The sequence below is a fragment of the Borostomias antarcticus genome (genome assembly GCF_949987555.1).
Source record: "Borostomias antarcticus genome assembly, chromosome: 26".
Classification (NCBI taxonomy): domain Eukaryota; kingdom Metazoa; phylum Chordata; class Actinopteri; order Stomiiformes; family Stomiidae; genus Borostomias; species Borostomias antarcticus.
Window position 1 is genome coordinate 6,624,655 of NC_140259.1, and position 10,304 is coordinate 6,634,958.

The 10,304-nt window shown below is 49.5% G+C and overlaps 1 protein-coding gene across 1 annotated transcript in view; it reads left to right on the top strand.

Annotated features, from left to right (window-relative positions):
• polrmt (polymerase (RNA) mitochondrial (DNA directed)) overlaps positions 1-10,304 on the top strand; it is a 56,284-nt gene that overhangs the window by 12,494 nt on the left and 33,486 nt on the right. The window contains exons 6-13 of the mRNA XM_084459164.1: positions 1,715-1,864; positions 3,001-3,165; positions 3,526-3,696; positions 4,268-4,507; positions 7,378-7,821; positions 8,264-8,611; positions 9,222-9,344; positions 9,566-9,688. Coding sequence (XP_084315290.1) covers positions 1,715-1,864; positions 3,001-3,165; positions 3,526-3,696; positions 4,268-4,507; positions 7,378-7,821; positions 8,264-8,611; positions 9,222-9,344; positions 9,566-9,688 — 1,764 coding nt within the window. The remainder of the gene's footprint in view (positions 1-1,714; positions 1,865-3,000; positions 3,166-3,525; positions 3,697-4,267; positions 4,508-7,377; positions 7,822-8,263; positions 8,612-9,221; positions 9,345-9,565; positions 9,689-10,304) is intronic.

Sequence of the window (10,304 nt, forward strand, 5' to 3'; positions counted from 1 at the left end):
TATATGTTTTCTTTTGAAATCAGTCAATACATTTCCTACTTTATGAATGAAATACATCACCAATTTTATATTAGCTAGATTTGAAATCATATATATTCAATCATAGAATTGAAATTACGGTTATCCTACACTAGACAGACATACAGCAGGTTAATGCCATGCACACACAACTCAACACCGGGATACGAGAGATGCACAACACTCCACACACCCCCCATATCCAATTAAAAACCTCTCCTGGTTGTGCTGACTGTTGCTGAACTCACGGTGTCATACCTCTGTGGGCCTGATCTGCTCGTAACGACAGCCTGGCAGATCACGCCATGCGGCATGTTTTACTTTTCAGTCGGCCCTTTGATGGAATTTAATTATTACCATCCTCCCTGTTAATTAGTGTGGTGAGGCTGGCATGCGTTGGTGGCCCCTGGAGGCCCCTCTTATGCTAACCCACCCCCCTCACACTGGGTGGTCCCTTGCGTTCCCACTTTGGTCTCTCTGGCGCTCAGGTGATTCCAGACTCTGTGACCCCCCCCCCCGCCCCGCCCCGCCCCGCACTCCTGTCTACATTACATTACAGTCAATTAGCGGATACTTTTATCCAAAGTGACTTACAGTTATTGTGTTTAATGTAGATAGTCAGTGTACTACTATTCACCAGAACTCACAAGTGCATCTGCGTTCTAAAACAAGTGACTAAGAGCATAAGCTGAGGGCAAAGTGAAGAAAAACAAACCAAAAATACAATCCCTGTAGTTGCTTAAGAGAGAGGATCCTGGTTGTGTTTCTTAAAGAGGTGAGTTTGAGCCTGCGGCGAACGATGGGCAGGCGAGCAGCAGCTTTCAGCGTTCGACCATCCCATGTTCTCCCACGCAACTTCCCTTTGCCGTTCTCTACCCTGGCTCCCTGTAGCAGCTTGTATCCAGCTGAGTGCTCTGGTTCTCTGGTACTAGCCTACTGGGAAAGGAAAGGAACAGCTCCAGGTCTAGCTGCTTCACTCTCTAGAAATCACCCACTTCCCAGGCCTGACTCATCTCACTACACAGTAGGGCTGGGTAGCGATTTGAATTTCAAGAATCGATTCGATTCCGATTCACAAGGTTCAGAATCGATTATCACGATTCGATTCGGTTAGTGTTACTAAAAAGGTTTTTTATTTTTTTTGGTGTAACCTTAATTACATGCCAAGTTATGCAACACATCAATACTAGGGCTGGGTAACGATACTGATTTCCAAAAATGAATGAATGAATCATTGAATGAATGAATGAACTATTCATTCCTTCATTTATTCATTCATTCATTAAATAAAAGATGGATTTTGGGATTCATGAATCGATTCTGAATCATTTGATTCTCTGATTGTCCGGGACCAATAGCTCAAATTTCTCGTAGTACTCCACTCTGGTGTCATAATATTTGTCACACCTTAAGAGGAAGGTCTCTCGCGTACTGTATCCCTATCTCTCTCTCTCTCTCTCTCTTTCTTTTATTTTTTCTACCTCTCCATCTCTCTCAATTCAATTTTAATTCAAAGGTCTTCACATCTTTCTCTCCCTCTCTTTCTCCATATCTATCTCTCTCTCTCTCTCTCATACAATATCTGAATGGTCCTATCTCCTCACCGGTCTAGTGACCCTAACCACCCTGACCTTTGACCTGGGACCTCTGTGTAAACTGTGTGTGTTTCGTCTGACTGCGTGTGTGTGCGTTCCAGCGGGCGGAGGCCAGCTACCCCAGGCTGGCGGTCAGTCAGGCTGATCTCCAGGAGCATTTCGGCCAGCAGCTGGCCCTAGAGCAGGCCTGCACCGTCACCATCCACTCTGTGGAAGCCTCCAAACCCGTCACGGAGCACATGGCTAAGATGGTAAACACACACACACACACACACACACACGCATGCATACATTTGACTCTTATTTCTTTGAGATGTGTTTCGCATTCCACCCGACCTTCCAGGTTTCCGTGTTTGTAAACTGAGACACTTTCTCACAAGTTCCCGTCCAAACTTTCAGCATTATGTATTGAGGCCAGCAGGTGTTTGGGTATCTTCCTCCTCCTCCTCCTCCTCCTCCTCCTCCTGTCTGGAGCGGCTCTGACATTTGCAGTTCTAGCTCCTCTCGGCCTGCGGGCACCCGAGGAGGGAGAGAGCAGGACCTGGGGGGTTTCTCTTGTTTCCTCTCTCTCTCTCTCTCTCTCTCTCCCTCTCCCTCTCTCTCTCTCTCTCTCTTTCTCTGCTCTCTGTCTACTCTTGCTGCACTCTCTCACTTTGTGCTCTCTCTCTCTCTCTCTCTCTGCTCTCTGTCTACTCTTGCTGCACTCTCCCCCTCTCTCTCTCTCTCTCTCTCTCTCTCTCTCTCTCTCTGCTACCCAGGGAACTCCCCCCTGCCCCCCCCCCCAGCCCAGAGTCACGTCAGACCTCAGAACCAAACATGACCACACTTTACCTCCTTTGATAATGACTCAACACGTTTTCACTCTCTACTCCCTTCCCTCCCTTCTTCCTCTCTCCTCCACCTCCTCCCTCCCCTCCTTTCCTGTTGCTCTTCCTCCTCTCCTCCTCCTCTTGACCCTCCTCTCCTCCTCCTCTCTCCTTCCTCCTTCTGATCCTCTCCTCCTCCTCTCCCCCTCCTCCTCCTGACCCTCCTCTCCTCCTCCTCTCCCCCTCCTCCTCATGACCCTCCTCTCCTCCTCTCCCCCTCCTCCTCCTGACCCTCATCTTCTCCTCCTCTCCCCCTCCTCCTCCTCTCCCCTCCTCCTCCTGACCCTCCTCTCCTCCTCCTCTCTCCCTCCTCCTCCTGACCTCCTCTCCTCCTCCTCTCTCCCTCCTCCTCTTGACCCTCCTCTCCTCCTCCTCTCCCCCTCCTCCTCCTGACCCTCCTCTCCCCCTCCTCCTCCTGACCCTCCTCTCCTCCTCCTCTCCCCCTCCTCCTCCTGACCCTCCTCTCCTCCTCCTCTCTCCCTCCTCCTCCTCTCCTCCTCCTTCCCCGTCCTGACCTGCAGAGGGCGCTGTTGGCGGAGCAGCGTTCGCTCTGGCAGGAGACTCTCCTCCAGGCCCTGAGGGAGAACAAGCAGATCCTGGCGTCTAGTCAGGAGGGCTTCAAGAGGAGTCCCTATCCATACCTCTGTCTACTCGAGGACAGGGAGTATGTAGACATCATGATGCAGGTAACGCACACACACACACACACACACTCACTCAGACACACTATCCAGACACACTATATACACACACACACACACACACACACGCTCACTACACACCTACACATATGCCACACAGCTTAAGAATGAGCCATCTCTGTTCATCAATCTATTCATACCTCATCCTTTGCGTCTGGTCTGATGTTGTTGTGTGTGTGTGTGTGTGTGTGTGTGTGCGTGTGTCTGTGTGTGTGTGTGTGCGTGTGTGTGTGTGTGTGTGTGTCTATGTGTGTGTGTGTGTGTGTGTGTCTGTGTGTGTGTGTGTGTGTGCGTGTGTGTGTGTCTGTGTGTGTGTGTGTGTGTGTGTGTGTGTGTGTGGTCCAGAGCCTGACCGGTCTGTCCCCTATCGGTGAGTCTCTGCACGTCATGGCCAAGGAGCTGGGCAGCAGAGTCCACACCAAGCTCTGCGTCCTCCAGAAGAACCGCAGCCTCATGGTCCACAAGCTAGAGGACATCTACAAGCAGTACGCTCAGCTCCTGGTCCAGGACCCGCAGGTACGGTACCGAGCTACAGTAACACGCTCACAGGTACCGAGCTAACGCACGCGTTATAAATGGTACGGCAAGGTACAGTCCCAAGATGGAAATTCCCAATTCCCCACGACTACGAAACATCCAGAGGGCCATTAGTCACACAACAGAGTTTATTAAAGACGGTGATTAATACACATGGACACCCAATACATCATTTTATCAGTGCTTTAACCTGGGCTGCTTAAGTGCTGTTCCAGTGCCTTGAAGTTCATTTACGTCTTTAATTAATTTAAATTGAATTCAGTTCAAGGAAAACTAGTTGGACGATAGCAGCTTTTCCCCATAGGCTAGCTGAGATCTATTGAAGAGAATCCAGACGAAGGCTGGTGTACAGTACGGTATATTGGCCCGATGAGGTATTATTGTCCCACTTTGCTAGTTCTGTGGCGTTAGGTCTCACCAACCATATTTTGTTGTAAATCTCGGTCTGAAATTCCATTCCAAGTGGCTTTAAAAAGGTCTTAAAAAGTCTTTAATGTAACTTGCCGAAACCTACAGATACCCTGTATGCGCTCCCCTCTCGCATGTCTAGACCAGCTGCGTTCTCCCCCGGGAGGAGTGGTGTCGCCTGGAGGCGGAGCACAGCTCCGGCGCCTCCCTGCAGAGCGACGACACGCCCTGGCCGCACATGGTGATGGTGGATCTGGGGACCCACCTGCTGGAGCTGATGATCACGAGCCTCACGGTGCCCAGCGACCTCCTCAGCCGCACCTCCGACAGGAAGCTCATCCCCATCCTCTACCACATGTACACCTTCCGCAGCAACAAACAGGTAGATACCCCTCTAGCACCCCGTAAACCCCTCTACATCTATTAAGGCTGGGTAAATGGTAAATGGACTGCACTTATATAGCGCTTTTCCACCTTAGCGGCACGCAAAGTGCTTTACAATGGCCTCTCATTCACCCATTCACACACACATTCACACACCAATGGCGGTAGCTGCCATTGGGAGCAATTTTGGGGTTAGGTGTCTTGCTCAAGGACACTTCAACATGTGGACAGTCGGAGCTGGGATTCGAACCACTGACCCTTCGATCATTGAACGACCCGCTCTACCAACTGAGCTACAGCCGCCCCCGTACTGGCAAGGACCTCACGATAGACTACGTATCACAACACATAGGTCATGATACGATTTTATCACAATACATTGCGATACGATGCATTTTGCGATACATTTAATGAAAATGTAAAAATAAAGCTGAGTGGAAAAGGGTGGTTGGAGAGCGCAGACCTTCACCCGTTGATGCATGTTGTCAACATGTACAGTTGTTCAAAGTGGAGTGGGCTTTCTTAGTTTTGAAAAGGATGAGAATTTCCCATGGCTCCCATAACACCAGCTTGCCGGCCAGAAGCTCACGGTGTCTTTAGCAGAGCCCAGCCAGCCTCATTCTCCTTGCTGCTATCTTCCCACTCACCCTTGGCCTCTCCCTGTACCGATCTTCAGTACTGACCTGCGCGTTACGGACTTATGTCCAGAGCTGCACGTTGCATTCTGGGGTAGTATCCGTCCAGCGACCTCTGCAGGAAGTGGCTCAGGGTCAAACACTCCCAGCCATACAGGAGAACGGCCTCCACAGTGGCGTCGAAGAAGTGGAGCTTAGTTTCACGGGGGAGGTTGGATTTCCACATCTTGCTCATGCCGTTTAGAGCAGCTCTCCACATGAGCACCTTCCTCACTTTGAGGTCCTGTTCTGTTGAGTTGACCCAAGAGCCCAGGTATCTGAACTCCTCAACCTCCTTCAGAGCAGTACCTTCAGCTGTCACTAGGGGGCAGATGTTCCGGGGTGTTTTAGGTGATGACCTCAGTTTTCTTGGCGTTCAGACCAAGACCCAACTTGGCACATTCCTTTTCCACTCTGGTCAGGAGCTCTAACCCTAACCCTAACCTTCTCGACCTCCTAGGTGTTATAGTGAAGCCTCCTCTCTTCCCTGGATTGCCTGCCTCTGTGCGTAGTCCAGGACTATTATAAAGAGGAAGGGTGCGAAGGTGTCCCCTTATAACTCTCCCGCCATGATGTCAAAATCCTTTCTTTTGCCGTCCGGCATCACAACCTTTGCCCTTGTGTTCCAATACATGGTCCCTATGGCCCGAAGTAAATTGGGGGAAACCCCATAGGCCTTAAAGATTTTCATCATGACACCTCTGTGTATTGAGTCAAAAGCCTTTTTGAAATCAATAAAGCACAGCACTGCTGTCATGTTCTTCTTCTTCACCTCCTCGATGATCCTCCTTAGGGCCAAGGTCTGAGTTACTGTGGACCTCCCCTCTTAAAAGCCATTCTGGTTCTCTCTCCAGTGAGGGTTGATGGCGCTCCACAGATTTTTGACTGACAGTACAGTTGATTCCTTGTCCCGTATATGAAGTATGAAGTAGAATAATAAAAAAATAATAAAAAATAAAAAAAACAGTGATTTTTCTGCACTTCCTCGCTCTAAGGCTATCGGTGCATTATTCATAAACTAAATGCGACTAGAAGAAAATGGGTTACAGTAGCGCCTTGGTTTCTTTCCAAACACAGAAGAGCCTTGAGTAACAATCAAATTCAAAATGTAAAATATTTATATTCTAAAACCTGGTAGATTGCTGTACAGGTTTCAAGAACGAGTTACCAAATTGTTGACACTCACACTAAACTGGTAAGGCTCTTAAAGCTTCCCCCTGTAAATATTAACATTGCACAAGTATAAGCACTTCATTCAAAATCCTTGCACTTAGACCATAAAACACATAATACACAAACTACAAAAATATAATACACAAACTGAAAATACCGTAACATTAATGTAACTAAACCTTTAGCTTACCTGTTGCCAAGTGCAGTAATAAGACGTTCACCTACTGACGTGGTAGTTCTGCCTCTGAATGAGTGGACTGATCAGGAAAGAGTCGAGCAAATTTTTGACATTGGATAGTTCATTTATCTCTAGCTCTTGACACAAGTTCGGGAAAGTAGGATCCATGCATGCTTTCACCCATTTCATGCGGTTTCTCCTTCACCTTCGCCTCTTCATCTGTTCTACAACACAAGGAGCCAGGGCTGATAACGACCGTGCTAATTTATCAGACCTCTTCAATTTACACAATTTAGTAGACTTTTTCAGAGATTACCATCTATGCTCAGCAAGAGTGCTGTATTCAGAGCTAAACAAACGCTGTTTACGTTGAACGTTCTATAAATCCATAATGAGTTGTCTTTCATTTCTTTCATTTCATTTATTTATTTATTTTGGTATCAATTCTAGGGGCTGGAAAATCAATACAATATCCAATATCATGGGAATTTTTTTTTTTTTTAAATACTGTGATGTAGCGTATAGATTTTATTGCACCGCCCTAACATTTACCCCCCTATTACCCCACTACCACCCCCTACCCCTTTATTTCTACCCCCAATACCCTTTTCCTACTCACTAATCCTCTACCTCTGCTACTATAATACCCCTCCACGACCCCCTCCCTACCCCTCTACACCCTCCCTCCCTACCCCTCTACACCCTCCCTCCCTACCCCTCTACACCCTCCCTCCCTCCCTACCCCTCTACACCCTCCCTCCCTCCCTACCCCTCTACACCCTCCCTCCCTCCCTACCCCTCTACACCCTCCCTCCCTCCCTCCCTCCCTCCCTGGTCTCTCAGGTGGGCTTCATCAAGCCCCACCCCATCCTGATCCAGCTTCAGACGGCTGCCATGGAAACCACCCTGACCTTTGACTCCTACGTGATGCCCATGCTGTGCCCGCCCGTCCCCTGGACCAGCAGCAGGTTCGGCGCCTACCTCGTCTCGCCCGCCAAGCTGATGCGCACGGTGGACGGCGCGGTCCAGCACGAGCTGCTCCTGGACAAGACCCCCGAGCAGGAGCTGCACGCCGTGCTGGACTCGCTCACCCAGCTGGGGAACGTCGCCTGGTCCATCAACCGGCCCCTGCTGGACACCATCATCTCCGTCTTCAACGACCGCGGCAACGAGGACCTGGACATCCCTCCTCCCGGGTCCGAGGCCCCCAAGATACCCCGCTTTAACCCCCACGACCCCTCCTACACCCAGATGGAGAAGGCCCACCTGAAGAGGGAGATCATTAAGGTGCGTCTGCCGCGTTCAGATGGTCTCCAAACGCCTGTCTCTCTCAAATGTGTAGATGTGTCATGTTTTGGTGTTTCAAGTTGTTTTACTTACTGTCTAGTATCTTTCACTAGTTGGGACTTGATTGCTTCTATTGTTCTCCTTTTATTATTATTTTTGGTGAAATTGTAAAGTTATATATATTGAATCTGATGGGCGATATATATATATATATATATATATAAAGATATTAATAAAGTTATCATTAACCATCATTAACCATCTGGGAACTCTCCATTGGAAACCATCCAGAAAAGGGCAGGCACTTGGCAGGTGATTGGATGGTTCTTCCAATCACCTGCCGTTCTTCCAATCACCTGCCAAGTATAATCATCTATCACACGCTAACTTCAAATGCTCCTCGCTGTTGGATATTGTATTGATTTTCACTGTTCTCCTCCAGGCCAAGAAGAAGACCAGCGAGATGCACAGCTTGAGGATGACCGCCCTCTACAAGCTCTCCATCGCCAACCACATGAGAGACGAGGTCTTCTGGTTCCCTCACAGCATGGACTTCCGCGGGAGGACCTACCCCTGTCCGCCCCACTTCAACCACCTCGGCAGCGACGTGTCGCGCGCCATCCTGGTGTTCGCGGAGGGGAAGCCCCTCGGCCCCCGTGGACTGGACTGGCTGAAGATCCACCTGGTCAACCTCACCGGCCTGAAGAAGCGCAGCTCTCTGGCAGGCCGGCTGGACTACGCCAACAGCATCATGGAGGACATCCTGGACTCTGCCGATAACCCTCTCGACGTCAGTCTGGGTTTATATTACTGGACACTACTGATCATCTGGGTTTATACGGTTTTACACTACTGATAATCCGGCTTTATACTACTTTATAATCTGGGTTTGTACTACTTTACACTACTGATAATCCGTCTTTATACTACTTTATAATCTGGGTTTGTACTACTTTACACTACTGATAATCCGTCTTTATACTACTTTATAATCTGGGTTTGTACTACTTTACACTACTGATCATCTGGGTTTATACTACTTTACACTACCCATAATATGGGTCTATACTACTTTATAATCTGGGTTTATACTACAGTATTTTATAATCTAGGTTTATGCTACTTTACTGTACTTCTGGATTTATACTACTAATATAATCTGCGCTCATAGGCCTACTACTGTACTGATAATCTGGGCTCATACTACTTTACACTACTGAAAATCTGGATTACTCAATATCTACTTTACATGTGCATGCATGTGTGTCTGTGTATGTGCATGTGTTTATGCGGGTGCCTGTGTGTGTGTGTGTGTGTGTGTGTGTGTGTGTGTGTGTGTGTGTGTGTGTGTGTGTGTGTGTGTGTGTGTGTGTGTGTGTGTGTGTGTGTGTGTATATCAGGGTAAGAAGTGGTGGATGGATTCTGAAGAAGCGTGGCAGACCCTGGCCTGCTGTAAGGAGATTGCCAACGTCCATAGGTCACCTGACCCCACACAGTTCATCTCTCACTTCCCTGTACACCAGGTAAACTCATCCAGGCACATGCATGCACACATTCACAAAACACACACATACGCAGGCACACATTTACAAACTCACACACCCCTTCACACACACACAGTCACACACACACACGCAGTCACACACACACACACACACACACACACACACACACACACACACACACAGTCACACCCACTCAAATCCACACACACTCACCCACTCCCCTCCGCCCCCTCCCCCAGGACGGCTCCTGTAACGGTCTGCAGCACTACGCCGCCCTGGGCCGGGACGTGATCGGAGCCACCTCCGTCAACCTGACGCCTTGTCTGGAGCCCCAGGACGTCTACACTGGGGTGGCCCAGCAGGTCAGTCAGACAGGGCACTGGGGTGGCCCAGCAGGTCAGTCAGCCAGGGCACTGGGGTGGCACAGCAGGTCAGTCAGCCAGGGCACTGGGGTGGCCCAGCAGGTCAGTCAGCCAGGGCACTGGGGTGGCCCAGCAGGTCAGTCAGCCAGGGCACTGGGGTGGCCCAGCAGGTCAGTCAGCCAGGACACTGGGGTGGCCCAGCAGGTCAGTCAGCCAGGGCACTGGGGTGGCACAGCAGGTCAGTCAGCCAGGGCACTGGGGGGCGGTAGAGGGCTGAGTGGGTGTCGCCATAATACCAAACGTTTTGTTATAATACCAATACTGATGCCAAGTCATGAATTTTGATACTTGGGCTTAAAAAATCTGAAACCACTCAAAAACGTTTTCAGTCATAATAGTGAGAACAATGAATGAAACTAGAATGAACATTTACTGAAGAAATTCTAATGTGGGCTTCCCAAGCCTCTCTCCTCAGCCCAGCCTCTGTCTCTCAGCCCAGCCTCTCTCCCCAGCCTCTGTCTCTCAGCCCAGCCTCTCTCTCCAGCCTCTGTCTCTCAGCCCAGCCTCTCTCCCCAGCCCCAGCCTCTCTCCCCAGCCCCAGCCTCTCTCCAGCCCC